The 25,571-nt window shown below is 55.1% G+C and overlaps 1 protein-coding gene and 1 long non-coding RNA gene across 4 annotated transcripts in view; one reads left to right on the top strand and one right to left on the bottom strand.

Annotated features, from left to right (window-relative positions):
• The window catches only part of ATP11A (ATPase phospholipid transporting 11A), a 123,997-nt gene extending 105,364 nt beyond the window's left edge, over positions 1-18,633 (top strand). The window contains exons 25-30 of one of the 3 annotated variants that reach the window (XM_058742195.1): positions 303-438; positions 6,102-6,167; positions 7,366-7,469; positions 9,397-9,562; positions 13,233-13,335; positions 14,326-14,458. In XM_058742195.1, the coding sequence (XP_058598178.1) occupies positions 303-438; positions 6,102-6,167; positions 7,366-7,469; positions 9,397-9,562; positions 13,233-13,325 (565 nt within the window). In that variant the 3' untranslated portion in view covers positions 13,326-13,335; positions 14,326-14,458. Of the gene's footprint in view, positions 1-302; positions 439-6,101; positions 6,168-7,365; positions 7,470-9,396; positions 9,563-11,041; positions 11,129-13,232; positions 13,336-14,325 lie in introns of all 3 variants that reach the window. The other 2 variants (XM_058742204.1, XM_058742190.1) reach the window with 2 other exon arrangements.
• A 2,397-nt stretch (positions 18,634-21,030) lies between these two features.
• Positions 21,031-24,238, bottom strand: LOC131519308 (uncharacterized). Its single transcript, XR_009265590.1, has 3 exons — positions 23,443-24,238; positions 22,676-22,837; positions 21,031-22,542 (listed from the first exon to the last, which is right to left on the bottom strand). It is a non-coding gene; the product is annotated as an uncharacterized LOC131519308 (long non-coding RNA).
• Between the last annotated feature and the right edge of the window lie 1,333 nt (positions 24,239-25,571).

The following is a 25,571-nucleotide window of genomic DNA, read 5'->3' as shown; positions in this document are numbered from 1 at the left end:
AGAAGGCTCTGGGAGGTCACAGCGTGTGTGCAGCCCTTCTGCAGCTGCACAGGGTGTCAGGCAGATGGGGAAAGACCTGCGCAGGCGGGGCGACCACAGCCAGACCCAGACCCTGGCGCTGGGCCCGCTACCCCATAACCCAGTTTCATAGCTTGGCTGAGCCCGCCGGCTGTGCAGCCTGGGACAGTCCGGTGACACAGGGGGGCCTTCTGGACAGATGGTCCCTACAGAGCCTGGGGTGGCCCGGTCATTATGTGAGTCTGGTTCTCCTGAAACGCGTTCTCCTCTGTTTGCTCACACAGAGATATCGCCAAGAATGCACTCCTTCGCTGGCGCGTGTTCATTTATTGGACGTTCCTGGGAGTGTTTGATGCCCTGGTGTTTTTCTTTGGTGCTTACTTCATGTTTGAAAACACAACAGTGACCAGCAACGGGCAGGTGAGTGCAGAGCTGCATCTTGCTGGCTGCTGGGGACTCGGGCGGGCACGGGTCAGTGTAGCGGTGGGGTTCCTGGCATTCGGGCACCCCTCCACCAAGTCGCTCCAGGGTCGTGGCACGTCAGGCCATGCTGGGCTCTGCGGAGCGCTGCCCCTGTGGGAAGCCCCCTCCGAGATCAGACCCAGTGTAATCTGCACGTCCCATTAGCTGCGAATCCAGCGCTAATCCAGTCGTGCCGGCACCTCTTATTTCCTTTGGGGATTAATTCTGTAGTTGACACAGTGTACTGTGTTTTCCCACATGCGCACCTAAGGACCTGTTCCCCTCGCGGTGAGGAGTTAGCGTTTTCTAGTGGCCGCTGGCTCTGGGTGTTCGCATCATCTCTGGGGGTTGTTTTATTGGTATCTTTGCTTTTTTTCTTTCTGCCACTCGCTTCCCTCCCCACTCTCAGATAATGACCACCAACACACACATGGTAAGAAACTGTGGGTTTGTCTGTATGTTTTGGAGTGCGCTAAAAATAAAATATTTCTCGAAATATTTTGAAATGTGACTTCTTCTGTGTGCTTTGTCGGTAGAAATGGTGTTAGCTGCTGCTGGCTTCCAGTTCGGGGCTGGAGCCGCGTCAGGCTGGTGTGTCTGCATTTGGTCCTTTGTACGTGGTGTTTCCTCCCGGGTCGGTGGGGGGTGGGGGGTCCGTGTCACGGCTGCCGGCCGGCTCAGTGACACTCTTTAAGTTGATTTTATATGTCCAAACTTCGCGTAAGTGTGAGGCACCGTCCCAGGCCCGGCAGGCGCGGTGGGGACATTGCTGTAAGTGTGGCAGACCCGGGCCTCGGGGACGCACGGGGTGCGCACCGGGGCGCGTGGACGCACCTCAGGGCCATCCCCACCATAGCACCTCCCGGGTCTGGTGGCCGCACTGGCCCCAGTGGTGGTGTCCAGGGCAGACCCTCCTCAGCTGAGTACCCGAGCCTCCTCCCCACTTTGTTTCTGGTTCGTTCCTTCAGGAGTGCACCCTCCCCGCCCACTGTGCCCACTTGTCCCCTCCCTGGTGACTGATCTGTTTTTTCCTTCTCCTTACCTCTCATCGTAGCTCAGATCAAGTTTTTACTAAATCAATCTTGAGAGATTTTTAAATGTCTGATTTCGCTCTTCTGAAACCTTATGCTTTTCTAGAATTTGTTGTCTCAGTTGACGCGAATAACTGTTGGACATCACTGGGCCACAGCGTAGTTACGGAGCTGTCCTCATTCCCTGGCATCTCTACAATTCTTCCTCGCAGGCTGGGCCCTAAGGAAGTGTGTTGCACGTATCTTAGGAAGAACTCAGAGATGCCAGGACTGAGGCAGCCTGTGGGTCCCGCGAGAAGGCCCCTCACCCAGTGCCACTGTGTTTGCTTGGCGTTAATATGGAGGGGGCTAGAGATCAGACACAGGAACACACACACACGAGCACTCAAACCAGGGTGTTTGCGCAAGACTTAGGCGTTACTTTGTTCGTGCTATGCCCAGCTGCCCTCGTCTCGATGGGGCTTAGAGCGATAGGTGCCTCCTAGGCAGCACAGTCGGAGCGATTTCAGTGGGCAATGGACACACACAAAAAGACGTGTGCAGCCTGGTACCTGTTGGTTAATGGGCATGGCCTTGAGCTGTAGGTCCCTTGTGAGGCCTGGGCAGTGTCCCCTCCTCATGCTCAAATCCCTGAGCCCTGTTGTGCTTCCAACCAAACCTCCCTACAGCAGCTGCTCATGCAGCCGCAGGTCAATTCTGTGGCAGTTGCTCGTGCTGCTGTCGTCAGTTCCGTGGCAGCTGCTTGTGCCTCCATGGGTGTGTTCTGTGGGTCATTTCCATGGCAGCTGCTCATGCCACCGTGGGTCAGTTCCATGGCGGCTGCTCATGCCGCCGTGGTCAGTTCCGTGGCAGCTGCTTTGTGCCGCCGTGGTCATTTCCGTGGGTCAGTTCCGTGGCAGCTGCTCATGCCGCCGTGGTCAGTTGCGTGGTTCCTGTGTCCTCAGGGGCCTTGAACCCCCCGGAGCCTGGAAGCTGACTCCCAGGCCGGGGCTTTCCCGCAGTGCCTTTATGTCCCCCACTACCACGGGCACACCTCTGCTCAGCCATCCGTTAGCGCACAGTGCTGCTCGTTCGACTTGAAACAAGGACAGAAAGAGAGACGAAAACAGAAAGCGTGGTTGTCCCCACCACTCCATCCCGGATCAGCACAGCAGGTGCCTTGCCTCTCACTGGCTCAGAGCTTCCCGGGCCCGCCCTCGGCCGCGCTTGCTGGCCCGTTGGGACAAAGTTTCAACCACGTAATGGAAGTCTCGTCCTACGAAAAGCCGCTCAGAAGCCTGGGGAAATTATGAACCAGCCCACAGGGCCAATAGTGCCAGACAAGGTCTGTAACATGAGGTGTTTGTCCGCAGTTACACATTTGAGAGGTGAACTTTTGCCATTCAGTAGCTCTGTGTAGATGGTGGGGAGCCAAGACCAGAGCTGTGGGAGCGCGATGGTATAATCACGGCGTCCTCGGTCATGAGTGGGGCCCCTCTGCAAGGGGCCCAGGGTACACATCTCCATCCTGCATCACTAGGAGGACGGGGTCCCCAGGGGGCTGGAATGGCCAAGGCTACTCCACATAAGCACAAGGCCGAGGTTAAGCATCTGCTGTTCCAGTTCTGGACCCCCTTGTGCCTCTTTATCTCCAGATGGAGCTTTCCTGGTTTGAGACGGTTTTCTTAAATTCTTGTTTGCTTTGGAGGTAAGAGGGTTAGATCACCCACAAGACTGAAGAGGTATCATAGATAGCCTGGTTCTATGGTAATTCACATAAACCTGAACAACCCACGTGCATCGAGGGGCCATCTCTGGTGACTGATGACGCCCTCGGTCCTTGGGCAGCAGAGGTTTGGTGATGGTAATGTGCATCTCTGGCCACACACCCTCCATGGTTGGAATGCATCTCATGGTGTTACCTCTCAGAAGCCCCTTTCCGTTGGCTGTTGGTAGGTGAGGACCCTTTTTTAAGATGTACACCGTTCTGTGGGAACATTTATAAATCACGTGTAGTATTGAGGAAACAGTCATCAATAACTTTTTTTTAAAAAATTCACTTGTGGAACATTTTCTACACTGATACGTGAACCGAAATCATTTCTCCTTCTGGTCCCACCGACGAGAACATTGAACCCTAATTAACTTACTCCTGTCGAGCAGCAAGCAGGCTGTTCTCAGATGAGCCTCGCGGCTGGAGTGCTTTGTAACACAAGTCAGTGAACATTGCACACGGGCTAGAGGCAGGGAGTCCGTGTGTGGGGGCATGTGGACGGTGTTTTCATGACCGTGATCTTGAGAAAACACAGTTATGTTTGTTGTGGGTATTTTTACACATAAAAATTAAGTTGGTCCTGGTTTGAGGGATTTTCTGAGCAGAACGCTTTCCTCCAAGATGCTCCTCAGAGGACAGAGGGCGCGTGAGGGTCTGGGGCCGCGGGAGGCTTGGAGGTGGCCTCCCAGGCGTTCAGTGTCGTCCAAACAGGACTAGGAAGTCCCTGTCGGGGGGTGGGGGACAGATCGGGCACTCAGGAGACAAACGCCCTGGACACCCTTTTGTGTTGGGGGCTCCTGCCCTGGGCCTTCCCACCTCCGGCCCCCACGGTCCCTAAGAATGAGGACAGAGAACTTCAGCAATAAATGCACTATTAGCAGTTAGCCTGCGGATTCCTATCTGTAGTGAGGAGGGTGTTCACCGAGCTGTCACCATGACTGTACCAGTGAGTCCCAAGCTGCCTGCTGAGGACACGGTGAAGGTAGAGCAGGTGTGTCCTCATTGCCAGGGCCCTCAGCCAAACTCCTGTTCAGGAGTCAGCATGTTGTGTTTTGCTATCGTTTGCCTGTAAAAATTACAGCTGAGGCCCACGGGGCCACGAGGCACTGGGGGCCGTGACTCATAGCCCCGGTCGGCCATCGTTAGCAGACGTAGGCATCTACCGACTCTGAGGAGGCAGTGGGACCCCGTCCCCCTGTGGTGCACGCTCACACTCGCACGTCTGGCTGTTGGCCAACGCTTTACACAGAGATTGCCGTGTTTCCTGCCAAGCAGGGCTGCAGGCGTGGGGCCCAGTGTCAGGAAGCGGAGGCGGCCTTCCTGCCAGGTCCCGCGGGTGGGCCCACGCACAGCTCCGGGCCCTGGCTGCCCCAGCTCCGCCACAGGCCACCCCTTCCGTTAGCTTCTAGTGAAAACCAAACACCCTGCCAACCGGCCACGTAGACAGCTGCCACGCTGTGACCCGTCTCAGAGTTTAAAACGTTTGCTGCCCCCCCAGAAGTTAAGCCTTGACGAGGCCACGCTCCGATCAGAGTTTCTCGTCTGGGCACTATTGCCTTTTGGGGCCGGGGAGCCCTGTGCAGTTAGCAGACCCCTGTCCGGACCCGCCGGCCACTGGTGGCCCTGCACCCCCACCCCCACCCCCTGTGGCAGCGGACACAGTCTAGGGACAGTGCAGGTGTCCCCTGGGGCACAACGGCCTCCAGGCAGGAGCCCTGTGTCAGTTCTGCTTGCATCCCGGTGAGGGACCGGTGGTGTCTGCGGGCGGTCTGTTTCCTGCACAGAGTCCTGACGCTCTGCTTGTCCTCAAGTCCTGCCAGTAGCTTCCCACCTCACTAAACGTAGCGCGAGGCCAGCCCGCGTGTTCACCCCACTGAATCGCGTGGGGGCCGTGTCTTTGGCTGAAGACGAACCGGGACAGAAGGCCGGTTGTCGTCCAGCATTTTAATTCTTCGTGAAACAAAGCTGTTTCCTCCGAAAGACGGGCTAGGAGCGTTTTCTGAGATGCGCAGTTCACGGGGCCCAGGAGGGGGTCAGTTCTCGGGCAGTGAGAGCATCAGTCCTGCACAAGGAAACCTGCCCTGGGCTGCCTTTTCCCTAAGAGGAGGCTTGGCAGTCGCAGTTCGTTTTCTGTGTCTGTGTCTGTAGCTGAGAAATGTGTCGTTTCCGTGATCTGACCCTGTGCTTCGCCACAGGTGGCTCAGTTGCGTGTCGTGGGGGCGGGAAGCCGGGCCCACCACGCTGGCTGCCAGGGGCCTCTGTGCAGCTCTGTCCTGTCTGCCTGCACTTGTCCCTTCCCTGTGACTTTCCAGGGGCAACCCCGTCTGTACAGTGTCACTGTATGTGACGTGGTTACCTCACCCGCAGGCCGTTCTTGTGGTGGTTTTTCTTCCAAAGCAGGCAGGTGTTTGAGTCGAGTTTGAGAGAGAACAGGCAGGTCTCCTGAGTTCTTCGTGAGCGTGCGCGAGGCCAGAGCTGGCAGCCGGGGAGCATGTCTTCCCCATGAACCCAAGACAGAAGCGCTATGCACACCCCCCTCCCAGCTCTGGTGTCTTCTCACTCTTAGTATTCGTGGAGCAGCGAGGGGCCGATGGCGGGGGGCCCATGCAGGAAGGGCTCTGAGCCCCAAACCGCTGGCCTGGCCCCAGGGTTGGGGTGCCTGGGGTGCTGTGTACTGCCACTTTCTTGCCCTCAGAGTAACAAAGTCCCTGTAGCTTTGGGGTCTGGAGTGTTGGCACGCAAGAGCGGTGAAATGTGTCATCTAACACTCTGGTTTTGAGTGTGAAAGGGGAATCGTGTGTACTGACTAGACACCGTTTGGACTGTTTTCCCCACAGATATTTGGAAACTGGACCTTCGGGACACTGGTGTTCACTGTGATGGTATTTACGGTCACACTAAAGGTGAGCCTTCTCCAGCTACAGTGGACCCTGCTAGAATATGCCACCCCACCTGTCGTAACCTGTGGCCAGGGTGGGAGCCCCATGCACGCAGCTCAGGCAAGCTCCTGGGCCACCCAGGGGTGATCGTCGGTCATTTAAATAAGTCAAGTGCACAACAGCACACAGGGCCACCCAACACACAAGCTTCCACACCGGAGGTAAATGAGGGAATGAGCCTTTTCTTTCCAAAAGGAGTCAGATCAGAATTCTTTCCAATGACAAGCAGCTCTCCCCCTCCCCGATATAATTAAAATCTACTTTAAAACAAATTAATGTGTTGGAGGTGCCTGGGCGGCTCAGTCAGTTGAGCATCCAACTTCAGCTCAGGTCACAATCTCACAGTTTGTGGGATCGAGCCCCGCGTTGGGCTCTGCGCTGGCAGTGTGGAACCTGTTTGGGATTCTCTCTCTTTCTCTCTCTGTCTCTCTGCTCCTCCCCTACTTGCACTGTGTCTCAAAAATAAATAAACACTTTTTAAAAAGATTGTAAAACAATTAATGTGTTGTAGAAAACTCAGTCTTTTTAAAGTCAAGCCAGATTCTTTTTTCTTTTTTTTCTTTTTAGTTTATTTGAACAGAGAGGGAACGGGTGCGTGTGTGTGTGCTCACGAGTGGGGGAGGGGCAGAGAGAGAGAGAGACGAGAGGGAGAGAGAATCCCAAGCAGGCTCAGCACTGTCAGCACAGAGCCTATCATGGGGCTCAATCCCACAAACCGTAAGATCATGACCTGAGCCGAAATCAAGAGTCGGACACCTAACCGACAGAGCCCCCAGGCGCACCTGGTCAAGCCAGATTCTGTACGCGGTACCATTCTGTGTGTCCTCCCACCATCTGCCCGAGTCTTCACGTGGCACAAAGCCCATCAGCGAGCTCCTTAGTATGACAACCACCACAGTGACTGTGCCGCTGGGGCCTCCCCGTTTGAGAAACACGCAGGGGCAGCCTCCCCGGGATGTGGGCCATGGTTACCTTCTTTCTCTCTCAAAGCCTAAGGTTCTCTTTATCCTAAGCGGTTTTATGTGGGCGTTTTGGCTAAAATGAAGTTGGTGGCAGTTTGTGTGTTTTCCTCGTTATTTTCCAGCTCGCGTTCCCAGCTGTCACGGCTCCTTCCGGCATGCCTGGGTACCAGCCTGACTGACGACCTCTTTCTTTCTTCCAGCTGGCACTAGATACGCACTACTGGACTTGGATAAACCACTTTGTCATCTGGGGGTCACTGCTGTTCTACGTTGTCTTCTCCCTCCTCTGGGGAGGGATTATCTGGTATGACCTGGGTGAAACGTTCCCCATGCTGCGCATGCTCCCTTCCAGGGCTCTTATGCATTTTCTGCACGACGTTCCTGTGGCAAGTCACAGCGCTGGGGCCCGGGGACAGCAGGGGGAGCGAGGCCGAGTGCTCCCCCCTTCTCTGGCCCGTGCTCTCCGTGGGGAGATGCAAGGAGTGCTTCCCGATCGGGCCGGGATGAGCGAGACCGGGTGCTTGGCAGGGAACCTGGTCCAGACGGCAGGCCTGGCCTATCTTCTCTGAAGAAGTCGCTACTGAAACGGGAACCTGGGAGGAGGTCACCCTCCTCATCACGGGTCCCACATGTTCAGTGCTTCCTGGAACGGGGCCCAGGCTGACAGGCCTGGCTCGTTCAGCATCCCCCGTGCCAGCAGTGACGGCCAGTGTCGCGGGTGAGCCGGTGGGGCTGGCCTGGGGCCCCGTGCTCTTACAGGAAGACCGCTGTGGCTGCCGTGCTGAAAACAAGCCTGTGAATTAAACATGAGCAGGACAGTCAACCTGCAGGGAAGCCAGCAAGTTGTGATGCTGGCGTGGTGCGTCCTGATGGGGCGGGCATCTGCTCTGGTGCTTTCAGGGGCACGCCTGTGTCATGCTGTCCCTTCTGCCCAGAATGTCCTTTCCAGCTAGCCTACTGGGTGAGCTCCTACTGATCCTTCAAAACCCTGTGGGTCATCGTCCTCCTTGATGCTTCCCTTGAACCAGCACACAGGCGGGGCAGTCCCACATGGTCACCTAAGCCTCTGTCCCTGATCCCGTCACAGCACATGCTGTATTTTCTATAACTCTCCTGTGTGCCCCCCACCTCCCTGTAAGCAGGAACATTTCCTGAACATGCGTGGGACAGGGAGGTACAGAGGGCCATGACCTGGGAGTGCCTTCAACGGGCCATCCTCTCGCCCCCGCCTCTGGGAGCGTTGCTGGCCTCTAGTGGCCAGATCTGTGTACTGCATGTTCTTGGGGACCCGCAAGTGCTGAGCTGGATGGGTTTCTGGTGGTTTCCAGCCCGCCTGCCCCCAGCTCACGGTCTGTGCTGGTCCACGTTTGACCCTGAGAGTATGTCTGCCCCGCTCACAGGCAGTGGGCGTAAGAATGGTGGAACTAAGTCAGGGTCACCGCCAGAACGTTAACTGTGGGTTCCTTCTGGTTTCTCTCATGGAGCCCAATGTAGATGTTTTCTCTGAATTCTGGATTTGCCTGGGAACGAGGCCATTTCATGCTGTTTTTGTAGAAAAGATGCCAATTTGTTCACAGGATGAGCCTTGGGTACTTAGCTGGCTCTGCTGACGAGAACCCACACTTGCCTTCTGCATGGTTAAAGTTTTTTTTTTAATGTTTATTTATTTTTGAGAGAGAGACAGAGCATGAATAGGGAAGGGGCAGAGAAAGAGGGAGACACAGAATCCAAACAGGCTCCAGGCTCCGAGCTGTCAGCACAGAGCCCGACATGGGGCTCGAACTCACTAATAACCGCGAGATCGTGACCTGAGCCGAAGTCAGATGCTCAACTGACCGAGCCACCCAGGTGCCCCACCTTCTGCGTATTAATAGTCTTTGCTCAGGTTATGATTCTAAGATACAAAAACAAAGCAAAACAAAACCACCTGTTTTAATTTTTTAAAATCTTTTTTCCGGTCCTGACCACTGCAGGGCTCTCCTCTGGCTGTGGGATGACTCCCTAGAATCCCTCCCTCCTCCCCCATTCCTTAGGGCCCTGCAGCCACTGCTTGTGAGTAGTCAGCACACAGGCCAGGGGTCTGGGCCGATGAGTATCGGTGACAACAGTAAGAGCTCCCTGAACAGGTGGGCTCTTCGTGCCAGCAGAGCAAACAGGCTGCGGTTTCGGCGTCCTCCCGATGACCTCTGACCTGCCAATCTGTCCTTTTTCTCGTGTCCTTGGCGCTGCAGGCCCTTCCTCAGTTATCAAAGGATGTACTTTGTGTTCATCCAGATGTTGTCCAGCGGCCCTGCCTGGCTGGTCATCATCCTGCTCATCACTGTCAGCCTCCTTCCCGACGTTCTCAAGAAAGTCCTGTGCAGGCAGCTGTGGCCCAGCGCCACAGAGAAAGTCCAGGTACTGGCTGCTCGCCGGGGGAGGGACGGCGCGGGGTGGGGCGGGGCGGGGCGTGGTCCCCAGTGTCCAGCCCGAAACAGGCACTGTGATCCCTGTAAGGACAGCAGGAAAGGTTGTGTTTGGAAATGTGATAGGTCCAAGTATTACTACTGAATTTCATGATGCCATATAGGATTTTTTTTTTGAGTTTATTTATTTATTTCAAGAGAGACAGAGTAAGCAGGGGAGGGGCAGAGGGAGAGAGAGAGAAGGAGAGAGAGAATCCCAAGCAGGCCTCCATATAGGATTTTAAAACATTGAGGTAGATGAGATTCAAGACTACCCATGTTTAGATCCAAACAGCTAATCCGCTGAAATAGAAAATGGTCGAGAGACAAGGATTAAGCCAACACAGATGACAAATTCTTTTGTGGAAATATAAAAAAGTTTTTTTAATTAATCGTTACTTTGGTGGTAAAACTGCATTCGTTTTAGGGATAGTGAATGTGGCCCAAAACTTAAGCATTTATATTGGGAAGTTCTGGTGATTTCTAGGCTCACTTATTTTCCCCAACCTCAAATTGAGGCCAACAGGCTGAACTGTGGGTTCAGGAAAGAAGCGACATATGCAGAATGCCCCATCAGCACATGTCACTCAGAGCTTCTCAAAACCGCTGTGGCCTGCTCAGGAAGCATGCCCCTACCCCTGTGATCTCAGGGAGGGCACGCCCCATCCCCCACCCCTGTGACCTCAGGGAGGACACACCCCCTCATCCCCTGTGATCTCAGGGAGGGCACGCCACCATCCCCCCACCCTGTGACCTCAGGGAAGGCATGTCCCCCATCCCCCACCCTGTGACCTCAGGGAGGGCACCCCCCCATCCCCCCACCTGATTTTGCCTCTGGAGGTGCAGAGCCCCTGTGAGGAGAAGGGAGGTCCTGCTGGTTGTGCAGAAGCCCAGGCAGGGCGGTTCCAGCAGGGCTCACGTCTTCCCTGCTGAGCACAGGTGGTTGTGCAGGTGAAGGTGGGGGGATGTGCAGGTAGGAGGCCGATTCGCACACTTCAGGCCCAGGCCCCCGGCCCCGGTGGGGTCGGCGAGCTTTCTTAGAAAGAAGTCTTGCGCGAATTTAAGATGTTGAGCCCAGCGCCCCGGCTCCTGGTGATTCCCTCCTTTGTGGGTGTTTGTTGACTCAGCACTGGCAGCACTCAGGAGTGAGTGGGTGTTCGTGAACGACTTCACCCTGAGCTCCGTGGTGTGGCCGCCCTTAACCGTGAGGATGGCGGGGCAGCGGGAAAGGGAGGCCTCTGCCCGGCTGGGTCCGGTCTGGGCGAGGGAACGCTTGTGGTTTGCTTGGAGGTGGCCAATTAACCGGGCTCAACCACCTTAACTTGTTTCTCTTTTCCCTTCCTCCTGCCCTTTGTCTCCAACCTGTCTGCCTCAATAACCACCCCCACCCTGTCTCGCTGCGCACGGCCCCCCGGCCCCTGTGGGACTGCAGACTGAGAATCAGTGCCTTTCTGTCGAGCAGTCCACCGTCTTTATGCTCTCTCAGACCTCCAGCAGTCTGAGTTTCTAACGGAACAAGGTGATGCTTTTCTGTCGTTCGGCATGGTGGGGTTGCAGTCGCAGGAAGCAGAGGGCTGACCTTCCTGAGAGCCGTGCGCACACCCCCTCTGGGGAGTGTCCGGTCCCATGGCAGAAGCCCTGGGGTGACCTGTGTCTTGAGATGCAGAGAGGGCTGTGTTCTCTCCATGCCAGGAACTCACCTGTGTGTCTCTCTGGGTGTCCATTTGAAGTACCAGGTCCCCTGCCAAGGTGCAGCCATGTCCTTCCTACGGGCGTAGGGCTGCACCGCCTTACACTGGCCACCGGGTGGGACTGGCTCCCAAGTCACAGGAGCCCAGGTGGGCAAAGTCACCTCAGCACTACCGGTCTCTCCTCAGCCCGTGGCGGATGGAGGGCAAGGCCTCCTACATCCCCCCTCGCAACCCCCTCTGTGGACCTATTCTGTGTACAGGGAAACTGAGGCCACTACGTTAGAGTATGCTCAGGCCCCACAGAGCATTGCAGAAAAGACCAGACTCGGGCTGAGCCACTCAGACTGTGGACTGTGTGTTGGGTCCAGTGTTTCTCCAAATTGCCTTTTAGCTTATTTTTAAAAATCTGATTATTTTTAGACAAAGCCCTCTACTTTGCTGTAAACGGCGGTAGTGGCTTATTTCGCTGCTTACACGGAAGTTTTCTGTGGCAGGCACCCAGGGTCACAGCCTGTTGCAGAGCCAAGATTTTAGGCACGAAGTGTTGTCCAGAGATGGCTTTCAGTCTGTTTTCAGCAGTTTATTCATGTACCTGAATACCACGTTGACGTATGCCTCAAAATTAGTGATGCTTGCATCACTGTCTCCCAAGGCAGCTTATTTGTAGGAAAATACCTTTAATAATGTTTGATTCTGTACAGTTGAAACACTTTTTTAACTCACAGGATGGTACATTTTTTTTAATTTTAGTAATTATCAGCAATCAAAATTTTTCTGTTAAAGTGCCATCAGAATTTGCTAGAATGAATTGCCTAATTTCATCTCACTGTCAACCAACTTACTTAAAAACATCTAGAATGCAGTTATTAGGAACACCTTAAGTTACAGGATGTGCTTGTGAAATTGATTAAATCCTGTCAACTCTGGGCTAAAAATCTATACTTTCACTACGGAGGCGGTTTGTTAAGACTCCATCTTGGAAGCCTGCCTCTAGCCGCTGGAGAAGGTTGGCGCTGGGCTCCCTGCAGTGTACTCGGCCACATGGGGCGGCCCGCGGGTGTAGCCACACCACGGAGTGCCTGGCACACACACGGGTGGATATGCCTGTGCTTCTGGGAAGCCACCCGACGCCTGCAAAACTTTGGAGGAACAGAGCCTAGACCGGTCCTCACTTCAAATGGACAGTTGTTTCCTCCCATCTGTTCTGATACAAAGAAAAACCTCACAGGGGCCAGGTTTCCAGTGTAGACCGATGTGACCCATATATGTGTATTTCTGTCTGCATTTAGCTGTATTCTCTATACGATCCCACCTGTGCAAAGGGCAGCGACCGCACCTCTCTCCCCAGAAGACCTTGTACTTCCCGTACTCACGTCTCAGACCCTGTACCTGTCCACCTCTTAACGATTCTCTTCTCCCGACCACTGAGAAACTATTACGGTTTAACTAGAAAGCCGGCGCCGGGAGGCCTGGCCCCGTTGACCTGCGGTGCTGTGACTCCGGGACCCTTCAGGGGTCTAGCCTCAGGCCAGGATTTCTGCGCTCCTGGAGTTGGGGCCAAGGGGCAGGGGACCAGGGTGTGGTACCTCCCCTTTGGAGAGAGTGCGGCCAGTCTGGCCCCTCTAGCCGGGGCTCCCCCACGGGCCCTCGGCCGCCCCAGCCCTCGGGCTCCATCTGGTGAAGGGCGCCATCAGGAAGACCCGCTCCTTCCCCGACGGTGCCCATGTCGAGAGCCGTGCCCGCCCCACGGCCCCAGCCCACACAGACTTCCGCGGCCAACCACATGCCCTTTGGGCACAGAGGGGCCCGGTCCAGCGGCGCCCACTGGCAGAGCAAACCCCACGTCGGCCACGAGGCCAGACTGTGCTCACGGACGGGAGGCGCTTCTGGGGCCGGGCGCAGCCCCTCTCAGTATGTTTCCTCACCTTGCAGCAGAGCACGAAACTCAAAGCATCGGTCGCTGCCGCGCCCAGCACGGACCGGCCACTTCTGAAGGACCTCTTACCGCGGCCGAGGCGCCACTAGCCAAGGATAGGTAACAGTGTCCGCCACGCCGCCCGGCGGGCCTCCCGGGTGTGCTGTGGTCCTTCCAGACGGTTTGTTCTTCCTCCAAAGTTTTGCTGTGCTGTGCCATTTTTGATAACGGGTTCATTGTGAAAAAAAAAACCCTGCTTTTTATGCACACGTGTGTGTTTCTATCCCAGGTAAGTGACGTGCCTGACAGTGGCCGGGCCACACACGGCCGTGCACTGTGCCCACACACACGTGTGCCGTGGCCCATGTTGTCCCACGTGTGTTTATGAGCTGCTACTCCCCCAATGTGTTCAGGGTTCATTTTGCCAGAACAAAGCCTGTTCCACGGACTTCGTTGTGGAAACAGCTTCACCTGAAAGGTCTATCAGGAAAGAGTGTATTTTGACAAAAAAGGGGAACGTTGCATGATTTGCATTGAACGCCGGTCCAGACAGATGTCTGGCGCAGGCCTTCTGCTGTCCACAGGCTGACGCATGGAGCCACATCTGCCCCTGAGAGGCACAGGCTTGCAGCCACGCACAAAGAGCACTCTGAGTTAGGTTTTTGAAGTGTGACAGGCACATCTGCCTGGGGACGGTTTTCCTTTAAGACCGATTTCTCCTTGACTGCTCCCCCACTCCCCACTGCCCGGTAAACCTCAGGACGTCTAGGCCAGGCCACAGGGTCCCGTGAGCTGTCAGAATCTGCACAGACTGTGTTTGCGTGCGTGGAGGTGACCGTGGACCCCGGTCTCAGTCCCTCCGGCCTCCGGAAGAGGCTTTGCATGTTGACGTGCATCATCTTTGCCAGACGGTGGAGCCAAGCCGGGGAGCCATTTTTAGCCAGAATACAGTCACCACGCTGGCTTGGTGCCCTAGTTCAGATGGGTCACATGTGCCCACCCCCCCACCGCATCTGGAACGGGAGCCCCCACAGGCAGCATCAGCGCAGGTTGGGTGGGGTTCCTGTGGGGGGTCCTGGGACTGACACTGTCTGTCCTGTTCTCCAACAGAGCACACGCGTGCACGGCCAGAGCCGCCTCCCGGAACTCACCCTCCTGGCCTGTCAGCGGAGCTCCAGCCCCTGGGCCACGTGGCCAGACCCACACGCAAAACAGGAGCCACTGTCATGGCCTCCCCTCTCCAGTCTCCTGCACAGCCATTCTGTCCCTGTGCCCCATGGGGGGACCACTGGCGGACAGGCCATCAGTCCAGACCTCTGAGAGCCACATGTGTGAGCCTCTCCCCACCCTAAAGGAGGGACCAGGGCAGCGGGACTTGTCTGGAGCTTGTGGCCAGCACGTCACCTCTCCTGGCTCTGGTGGCCTCACACTGCCTCCGACGGGCATTTAGTTGTGTTGGGAAGAAGGCCCCCAGGGCCTGCTGTGTCCCCACTGCATGGGGCCTCCAGCCTCAGACACCTCCGGAGAAGGACACCTATGTGGACATGCACTGCGGACGTGGAGCGCAAGTGGCCACCCCACCGGCTGTGCTGAGCACGGGGGGCCTGTCCTCACCGTGGGACGGGCTGGCCTTGCTTCTGTGCCTCCTTGTCCACAACCCTCTGGTCCTCATGCTTCTAGAACTGGCTGGACCAGCCCCTCGAGCCATGTGTTCCCACGGCCTGTCAGCGTTGTGGCCTGTGCCCTGCTTCTGTCCAAACCCACCACACGGTGGGGCTGGCCTTCAGGGTCCTGTCTGGTGTGGAGTTTGTTTCTTCGAGGGGATGCTAGCGTCCCCCGTGTGTTGCAGGGTGTCTTTGAGTCTTTCCTGTCTGCTGGCTGCCCTATGGAGAAAACAGAGTATCGCGTGTGAAGAATGAGTAATACCGTCCGTGTGAGCCTTCCCAGTACAAGCTCTGAGATAGTTATCCTCACGCCCCCAAGAATAGAGCCTCCCCATGTTCTCTTGTTGGGAGAAGTCTCCCCCACTTGTTCTAGGGGCAGACCGCGGGCTGTGACGGTCAGACCCCTCCATATCCTCACTCAGAGGTGCCCTCCGGGGGCCGCGTCCATCTTCCAAGATCCATTTCTGGCCCACACTGGTCTGATGGTGAGTCGGCCTCTGAACCCCGAAAAGCAATATTGCCATCCCAGACTGCTGCCCACACTCAAGACCTTGACCAAACATTGTGTTTTCTGCTAGATGCCCGCTTTGTTGTCGTCTGTGCTGCCCAGGGCATTAGTTGGGGTGGCAGAGCCATCAGAAGGCTGGTGTGCTGACAGTCCCTGGCACTTCTCTGCACCAGTAATTGTTTCTAGAAATAACCTCTTTGACATAGCCTTAATGGTCCGGAAGGAAGACTGAGATTTCAGTCTGAGATTCAAGTTCACATGTTGAAACTGATGCCTTTTAAGAAAAGCATCACCCAGAAGCTAAAGTACAAGCAGGCACCTTGCCCACTGCGGATCCCGTGCTGTGGAACCGGGGACGTCGGTGAGTGAGCCCGGCGTCTACTTCGGAGATGCGGGATTTCAGGTGTTTTTGGAAGTTCAGGTTTCATAATTTGATTGTATAATGTTTCGCCTATAAAATATTTATTTGAACTAGGGAGTTAATTCAATGCGTACACACAGTGGTTGGGATAAGTTCAAGTGAAGTGGAAACACCATACCAAAGACCAGGAGACAGAACAAAGAGTAAGAGAGGGTCTCCGCCCTGAGGGTCCTCGCCACGCCCTCCGCTCCGCCCTGGCCACGCCCTCCGCTCCGCCCTGGCCACGTCCTCTCCGCTCTGACCTCACGCCCTCCTTGCACCGCTGTCCCTGGTCACGCCCTCTGCCCTCGCCACGCCCTCCCCCCCCTCCCTCCCTGGCTACGCCTTCCGGTAACGCCTCGGTCACGCCCTCTGGCCCCGGCCGTCAGGTCCGCGCCGGACCTTGCGAACGGTGGTGTGTGCATTTTTACAGCCGTTTTTAAGAACCTACTATGGGTATAAATGTCCCCCCGCCACCTGTAGGGGGACAGATTCTCTGTATGTTTAGTTAACAAATTCTTTGTAACGTATTTTTTTAGAAATCTTAAAATTGCCTTTGCACTGAAGTATTTTCATAGCTGTTTCTATCTCTTTTATTCATTTATTTGTTAACATACCGCACCTAATTTTTAAAGTATGTTTTTAAAGCTTTTATTTTTTAAGTTGGTGAACTTTTGGCCACTTTACATTTAAATTCTGGTGAGAGTTTTGGCTGAATGTCTCAATACCCGATGAATGTGAATTTTCAGATTTGATTTTATTCTCTACACCTGTTTGTTTTTGGTGTTTCTGGTGGCAGTGATTAGTTGAAGGCATATTTAGAGCACAATGTTTTGCTTGCTTTTTCTTCACAGTTGATTGTGATTATCATCTGCTCTTTGTTTTGTTTTCGATTTCCATCCTTCGGCCTTAAGATAGAAGTTTCTCGAGGGATGGTTCAGTATCCTCTTTCCACCTGTATTGAGACGGTCACCATTTACCTCTGATGATGCAAGTCTCCTTATGAAAGTCCCTAACCCCTTACATGCTCCAAAATGTCTTTTACAAAATTGTTTGGGAAATATTAAGTGACTGTGCCTGATCATTGGAAACAGAGGCGGGAGACAGAGCCTCAGAGGTGAGGAAGAACCCGCTGAAAGGCCGCACGTGGTACTCCATGCGATCTTTCACCAACAGTAGTTAATATTTACTGGCCTTAAACTGACCTTAAAGCAAGACATGTCAACTTTTAGCATTTTTCTTAGTTTTGAAAACCTTGTTCAGGACTGCACATGTTAATGAATTAATTCATAATTTCCCACACTGGTCCCAGCATCTGGTTCTGGACCCACACACCATCCCCTAAGAACAGGTCACCAATAAAGCACGGGTGGTCCTGACCCAGTCACCGTCTCTCTCCTGCTTTCAACTCCGAATCTACTCAGGGCCACAGGCGTGCACGTGTCTCAGCATGCACGCACACACACAGTGCACACACGTACGCACTCCCTGGGCCCTGTGCATCCTGCCTCCCTCCTAAGGGGACCCTGCCAGGAGCTCTGGCAAGACCAGGCTCCTTAGACCTCGAGCCTTGTGCCCTGGCTGGACGCCGGAGGCAAGCGTGGACGGACAACGCTGTGGTGCTCTGGCCTGATAAGCGTCTCCTGTTCGGGGTTCCCCCCCCCCGCCACTGACACCTGCCTGCAGCTGTGCCCTTAGGACGGTGGCAGAGAGGCTCCTCTGTGACCCGGGCATCCCTGGGCTCTGGCTGGCACCCTGCCTTGGGCAGCTGGGGAAACACACCCTCTTCTCCCAGACCAGCCTGTGCATTTGACTCCATAGGGTGAACGCAGAGCACAGAAGCCTGGGGCGGGGCAGGGGGGGGGGGGGGGTTCCTGAGCCTGGGAAGGAGGCCAGAAATGCTTCTGCAGGTACAGGTTGATAGAATTGTCCTTTGGCCTGGTGAGATTCTGCAGCTTTAACTACAAAAATGTCTCCCATGTGCTGTTCTCATTAGTCTCGAATAGTTGCACATCAACCAAATGTTGAGTGCAGCCTAAGGGAGTTCTCCACCTTTTTTTTTTTAAAACCACTAAGTGCATCTGTTTTGCACTGACTGGTGAAACCTAATGCAACAGCTTTACTTCACCTTGAAAATCACATTATTTATTTAACAGCTGCGTGTCACATTTCGTTGTTCAGTGTCTTGCCTTCTCCATTTCTTTTGGAAGTTTCCCATTTAAAAACAGGAAAAATGTCAGTTGGCAAATGCAATTTTTTTTAAGCTAGCGGGTGGGTGAGCGGGAATGAGAATCATTCTGATATTGTCTAGAAACAAAGCTTTAATGGAGATGTGTTGGAAGTATTATTAAAGGGTGATTCTACTTTTGCAGAAAAAATCTAAAGATCAGTTTATATAGCTTTATTTTTTACCTTATGAAAATATACAGAATTTTAATATGCATATATTGTCTCTGACTTAAAATTATGACGTGTCTGCATTGCCATTTAAAATGTCCATTCATTATGTAACGTAGTAAAAGAACCTTCAAAATGCATTTAACATGAACTGTATCTATAGTTGTCATCATCATAAATACTGGAATTTATTTTTAAATTATTGAATATAGTAGGTGCATTTAAGATGGCCGATCAGCCTCCAGATAGTAATGTTAACCTGCTTTGAAAAATTAAATTGTGATTAAACCAAATCTTACATTTCTGTAAAGTTTATTTTGTATGCTACTGTTTTTAACTTTTATTTCTGTAGATAAAGTATGACTTGATAATATTAATTATATTGGACTTTTCTGCAGATTATCTAAGCAGGAGACTTGAATCTGCTTGCAATAAAGAAGAAAAAATGTCTGGTTTGGTTTCTTTGTTAATAAAAAAAGCAGCAGTTGGGCTTAAATCTCTGGGGACAGAAGCTGCAGGGTGAACCTCTCAACCTGAGTGTGTGTCTGGGCTGAAGGTGGGGCATCCTCCCAGAAATGGGGGGCAGCGCCTGCATTCACCGATCGTGGGATCGCCGGCTGCCCTCTCACCGTCCTGCCCTCGCAGCATCCTGCCTGCGCCTGCACTCATCCCGCGCCCTCAGGCCCCTGCGCCCTCCGCTCACACCCAGCTCAGCCAGGATGGGCTGCGGGCTGATTTTGCGCATCCGGCTCCCCACCCACTAGGGTCCCAGCGCTGCCCCTTCCTCCTCTGGGGCCGTTTGCCCCCACACTGCCCAATGGCCGCTGCCCCCCCTCCAGTTCCTTGTCTGAGGACTGGCCTCGGACCCACAAAACCTGACTCCAGGCCCCAGATCCTGGGATTCTGACCAAATTAGGGCGGCAAGGATAGAGCCCTAAGGTTGGGGATGCTCAGTTCTGGGGTTGCCACCTCACGGGCCTCCCCAAGCCCCTGGGAAGAACCAGGTCAGGCCTAGGGTTCCACTGTGTGCAATTCTAAATTTGGGGCTTTTCCCGGCCTTGTGCACCACAAGCACCACACAGCAAGTGTATCACACGCTGAGCGGGTGACGGTCACAATCACCAACCAAACGCTAGTGGCCAACACCAGACTCTAGGAAACACAACAGGAAGTAAATGCCTCCAGTGATTCTGGGGCCCCGGGGCCTGTTATTGGTTGTCTGGTGTCCACACCTGTCTCAGGTGGCCCAAACCTGGGGCCACGCTACCCCTGGCGGCTGATGAGTACACTGGCCTGGCTTGAAGCTCGAAGATGTAACGGCAAACCCACTCACCTGTGCCCACGTGAACACACAACCGTGCACATCACCTGGTCCTATCCTAGCTTAACAACACTCTCTTTCATGGGAGAGTCTTGAGAACACATACTTTCTCAATTTCTTTCCTGCATTAAGGGGATACCACTAACATTTTTTTTAATGTTTATTTTCGAGAGAGAGAGAGAGCATGAGGAGGGGGACGGGGCAGAGAAAGAAGGAGACACAGGATCCGAAGCAGGCTCCAGGCCCTGAGCTGTCAGCACAGAGCCAGACGCAGGGCTCAAACTCACGAACCCAAGATCATGACCTGAGCCAAAGTCGGATGCTTAACCTTACTGAGCCACCCAGGCACCCCTAAAACTTAATATATTAATTCCCCTAGGAAAAATACCTTTGTACATTTTGTACATTTTTATGATTTCAGGACTCATTGGAATAATTCAGGAACATTGAAATAGCAAATGTCTAACTTATCACCGAGATGCATTCACTTGTCCTAATCCGAGAACCCGTCAACTATTAACCAGATGAAGAATTTCTCAGACACTGAAGACACCAACCCCATAGTTAGTGGACAGGTGTCATGGCTAAAACCAGCCAATCTGGAGTAAATACTTGCTGCTCAACGTCCAGAGAAATTTACACTTAAGGCCCCACAGCACATTACTGGAGGCGACCTATCGCATGTCCTTATGGCATTTTCTTTGCAGACCCATCAGCAAGACACTAGAAATCACAACATCCGGAAACCACAGTGCTGCTGTGCCTGGCACCCTCGGGGCCCACTGACAGGCACTGTCCTAATTTATTGTTTTTTAATGTTTATTTTTTTTTTTAGAAAGAGAAATCCAGGGAGGGACAGAGAGAGGTGGGAGAGAAATCTCAAGCAGATTCTATGCTTCCAGCACAGAGCCTGATGTGGGGCTCGAACTAACAAACTGAGATCATGACCTGAGCCAAAACCGAGACTCAGACACTTAACCTACCGAACCACCCAGGTGCCCCCTAATTTATTTGTTTAAACTTTAAGAAATACGGATTCCTTGATGCATTGCTTATGAAGAGTATATTAGCCTTTAAAAATCCTTGCACAAAATCATAATTTGAAAAAAAATCCACATCAATGTTCTTATTCACTTGGTTTTTACAAGATTCAAAGAGAGAGAAAGGGTTTTGAGATAATGAAGGATGAACAAACAGATCCTCTTGAAAATCTCAGATAGTTTTAGTATCTTTAGAATTTTATCTTTTAATTTTTTAACGTTTATTTATTATTGAGAAACAGAGAGAGACAGAGCATGAGCAGGGGAGGGGCAGAGAGAGGAGGAGACAGAATCCCAAGCAGGCTCCAGGCTCCGAGCTGTCAGCACACAGCCTGACGTGGGGCTTGAACCCACAGACCGTGAGATCATGACCTGAGCCAAAGTCGAACGCTTAACTGACTGAGCCACCCAGGCACCCCAGTGTCTTTAGAATTTTTGAAGACCTACTAGAAAGTCTCAAAATATGACTTAAGTATCAAAATAAATGTTTTTAAAAAATATTTATTTTGAGTGAGAGAGAGGGAGCACAAGGGGGCAGGGGCAGAGAGAGAGGGAGAGAGAGAATCCCAAGCAGGCTCCAAGCTGTCAGCACAGAGCCCAACGTGGGGCTTGATCTCATGAACTGTGAGATCATGACCTGAACTGAGATAAAAAGTCAGACACTAAACTGACTGAGCCACCCAGGTGTCCCTCAAAATAAATGTTTTAATTAGCTTAGACTTTGTTTTGTTTGTAAATGATTACACTTCCTCAATCTTTATAAGCCAGTGGAGTAAAAAGTGTCTATGTCCTGGGAGGGCAAACAGAGGCTAAAATACTGACCGGTGACGTCCCGCATGTCACACTGAGACCCTGCTACCACTGTCAGCGTTTGTGGGCCATCCCACGATGGTAAGTACTACCTGGGCTGGACAGCAGAAAGGATGATCAGGCAGGGGCGCAGAGACTTTTTTGCAAGAGCAGTACATTTACGTAAAGGATTTAATCTCAAATGGTAGTTTCAAACACAAGGAGAAACGGGGACCATCTGGAAGGCAGAGGGGCCTCCCTAGGCTGGCCACCGGGCACAGTGACCGACGGGGACAGCTCTGTAGGACTCCAAGGGGAGGGCACAGATGCCACCGTCACAGCCTCGCGGGTGCTGGGAGAAATCTCAACAACTGATTTGGAACCCGCAGGCAGACTTCAACTCACACCTGTCGGGACCAACCTCAGAACTCACTGGAGCTGAGGCCTGGGGCATGTGCTGGGAGTGTGCACTGGGGTGCTGGGAGCGTGTGCTCGTGCGCTGGGAGCGTGTGCTGGGGTTGTGTGCTAGGGGCATGTGCTCGCGTGCTGGAGGTGTGTGCTCGTGCGCTCGGAGTGTGTGCTGCGGTTGTGTGCTGGGAGCATGTGCTCACATGCTGGAGGCCTGTGCTCATGTGCTGGGGGCGTGTGCTGGGGGCGTGTGCTGGGGGCGTGTGCTTGTGCGCTCGGAGTGTGTGCTGGGGGTGTGTGCTTGCATGTTGGAGGCCTGTGCTCGTGTGCTGGGAGCATGTCTCGTGCACCGGGAGTGTGTGCTGGGGTTGTGTGCTGGGGGAATGTGCTCCTGCGCTGGGGACCGAGGGCCGGCTGGCAGGGAGAAGCCCAGCCTCTCCCCTGCAGTCTCCCCTCTCATACTGATTCCTTCACGATAAGCAGATGATACTACCTGCGAATTCTCCCTCGTATTTCTGCTTGGCCGTGCACCCCCAGAGCCCCATTTGTGGTGGTAACTTCCTCGTGCCTCACCACGGGCCTCACCATGGGCCTCGGGGGCTGTGAGAGCCACAAAGTCGCACAAAGGACTCATGGCGCCATAATGAGCAGGACGCCAGCAGGGTGCTGCTCGGGCCAGCTTTGCACTCAGGGGAATTCATTTCCTCTCGAATTACCTCAGCTTTGGAATCAGCCCTCACGTTTTCCAAGCAGCACAGACGTCTCATTTTGTCCTCTGTACATCCACCGCGTCGGTGACCCTGCACCAAAGCAGAAAGCTTTCGTGGAGAAGGAACAATGTTCTGGGCTGCAGGTTCCGTGGCCACACTCGGGTTTGGAGCCCAGGCCCGGCTGGCCCCTGGGATTGAAGCCTGCAGCCCAGCACATTCTCACCGGAGTCACAGCACGGGTCCCAGCCATCTCCCCTGGTCTTCTGCACCAGCGGCGCTGTTTGCACATCCTGCGGAGCCGCCCTCCTGCGCCACCTCACTTTGGCCATGGTATTTCCTGCAGCCTCCCGAGAGCATCTCTTACCCGAGGGCCTTTGATGCTGTCCTGGGGGCCAGGGCATTGGTCTCAAAGACACAGGCAAAGCGCACCACACTGGAGCCCCCCGGCCTCACTGGGGCCCCTCCGAGAAGAGGAACCTGTCTGGGTCTTGGGGCCGCTGCCGGCCACCAGCCCTCTGCCAGGCAGAGGGGTTTCTCCTTCCTCTGATTTCCTGTCCCCCTCAAGCCACCTGCTCCTTCCTGAGCCAGCCTGCCCCCTTCCTGGCGAAGCCTGCCTGCTCTGTCCACGCACTCAGGGGTCCATCCTGCGCTGTGCCCACCGCCTGCCCCAGGACCTCCCAGGAGAGCGTGGCACCCGCGGGCCCCGCGTTCCAGGCCGCCAGAGCCTGGACCCTCCGCAGAGCCGCCCCAGCCCGTGCCCTGGCCACCAGGGTGCCCACCGGGTGCATACAGACCTCCCACGGGTGACGTACAGAGCCACACCCGGGGGAGGAAAGTCCTCCTGCAGGGTCAGTGCCAGGCACCCTCCTCCAGGTCAGGGTCACCATCCCCTGCGTGGGGCTTAGGTGTCCTGGGCTTAGAGCTGCCTTGGGTTTACATTTATTTCCCTATTGGCAGAAGCCCGTTGTTTGATTTCAACAAGCCACCCACCTTTACCCACTCCATGCGGGCACTTTAAAGGCTCAACCAAGATGAAGCTTCCGTGCGGGTCAACACTTAGGATGTTCTGTATGCTGCACCACGTTCACATTCCAGCTCTACTCCAGAGGCTCCCCTCCCTGAACCTGGGAAATCACAAGAATAAAAGGTTTAGTTCCTCTCCCTGGAAACACGGGTTGCAAGGCTGGGTACTCAAGCCAGCCGGAGGGACACGGGGGCCCTGCCACCTTGGCTCTCTGGGCTGCCTTCCCGGGGCATAAATACGGAGGGGTGCAGGGAGCCCCTGCCCACTGGTGACCTGGGTCATGAGAACAGGCAGCTGCAGTGTTTCCAACAGTGTGGTCTGGTTCCGACCCCTGTCCTGCCCTGGGCTCCGCTTCCCCCAGGAGCCTCCCCCCCACACACACAGCTGGCCTGGTGCACCACAGCAGGCTTTGTGGCGACCCAGCACCAGGCCGGCCACCCCTGACAAGGTCGTGGGGAGCTGGGGGATCTGAGCCCGGTCCAGGGCTTCCGAGCAGACGCACAGCTCCTTCCGGGTGGCTCTGCGCAGGTCCCCAGAAGCAGGGTGCGACCCCGGGGAACTGGGGTCAGGCCGCGGTCAGCCCCAGGGCAGAACTCCAAGCCCAGCCCGTGTTCCCTTTGGGTGTGCGATATGAATCCGGTCCGGGGCGACCCTGGGCGGAGGGGCACGACCCCGGTCCCCTGACACGTGAGGGAGGGAAGGGCAGGCTGGGGCATCTCCTTCCCCTCCTGCCGCCCCCCTCCGCCTCCGAGGCCGCCCCTGCCCCAGACCTTTACCCCTCTCTCTCCTCTCCCGCCCCCTGCCTGGAGCCCCTCCTCTCCCTCCGCTCTTCCCGCGGCCTTCACCCTCCCCCTCCGCCCTCCACCACGGCCCCGCCCCCACCTTTCTCCGCCTCCCTCGTGCGCCCTCCTCCCCAGCACCCCTCCCCCTCAGCCGCCCTTCCCCCAGCGGTCGGGCCTAGAGCAGCACCTGTGGCGGAGTCCGAGGACACGTGAGGACGGTCCAGGCCCGGCAGGTGCGCGGGGGCAGGGGCTGCGGAAGGGGCAGGGGGTGGGACGCGGAGGGGCCGTCCCACGTGGGGGACCCGACCGGAGTCCCAGCTGTCACAGGTTGGAGGGCAGCGGGCTCCAAGGACACAGATGCCCCTCCCCATCGTGACGGGGTCCTCTCGGACGCGACAGGTGTCACCCATGCCCCCCCCCCACCTTGAAGAGCCACATCCTGGGCTCTTCTGAAACGCGTCCGCTGATTGGTCGGGTGCCAGGACAGGTGTGGGGACAGGTGAGGGGCAGGTGGGCATGGGGGCACAGGAGGGGTCCACCCACGTGCATCTTTCGGAACCTGGTCGCAGGGAGCCGGCAACGGGAAAGGCGGTGGCCCAGCGCCCCCCCTCTAGTCGCTGAGCTTTTCAAAAGCTCGACTCAAGAGAAGACTCTCAGACTCAAAATAACAAGGCTTTTGTCCTCCGACTTCAAAGGCCGCTCTACCACTTTTTAAAGGAAGTCTGGCTTCTCTGGGCAGCACCGACACTTGAATAAGAGTGAGCTGGGGGAGGAGCAGACTTCTGCCCCCAGCAAGCACAGCTCCTATCCTTGCTGGAAACATCCCATCCAGGGGCAGCCCCTAGACTAGGAAGGGGTCAAGGCACCCGGAGCAGGCCCAGGAGGATGTGCAGGGGATGCTGTGAGACGCCCCAGGATGTGTGTCCACGGGGAGCTGCAGGGGCGCCACCAAAATAGAAGTGCATCCCCAGGGGCCACTGGTGCCCGAGTCCTGGAGTCCTGGGCAGGCGGAGGACCCCACCTGGCAGGTAGGCGGGCGGGGGTGGGTTGGGGGGGGGCCTGGGGAAAGAGCCTGTGCATTGGAGGGCCTTGTGCCTTGCCAATCCGTGGGGTGACTGGCCCAAAGCTGGTTCTGAGAGTGCGTTCTGCCCCAGCCTCCTCGGGTCACCTGTAGCAGGTGGGAAAAACACCCTGTGAGGTGGGGACAGAGGACACTCCTGCCGTGGACCTGGGTGGGTGGGGAGGACGGTGCTCTCTGGGGTGAGTCGGCTCTATCTCAGGACTCCCGTAGAGTTTCCGGACCTGCCCGCCTC

This window comes from Neofelis nebulosa, chromosome 1, assembly GCF_028018385.1.
Source record: "Neofelis nebulosa isolate mNeoNeb1 chromosome 1, mNeoNeb1.pri, whole genome shotgun sequence".
Classification (NCBI taxonomy): Eukaryota; Metazoa; Chordata; class Mammalia; order Carnivora; family Felidae; genus Neofelis; species Neofelis nebulosa.
The sequence above is the reverse complement of the archived record's forward strand: the minus strand, read 5'-3'. Positions and strand labels throughout refer to the sequence as shown.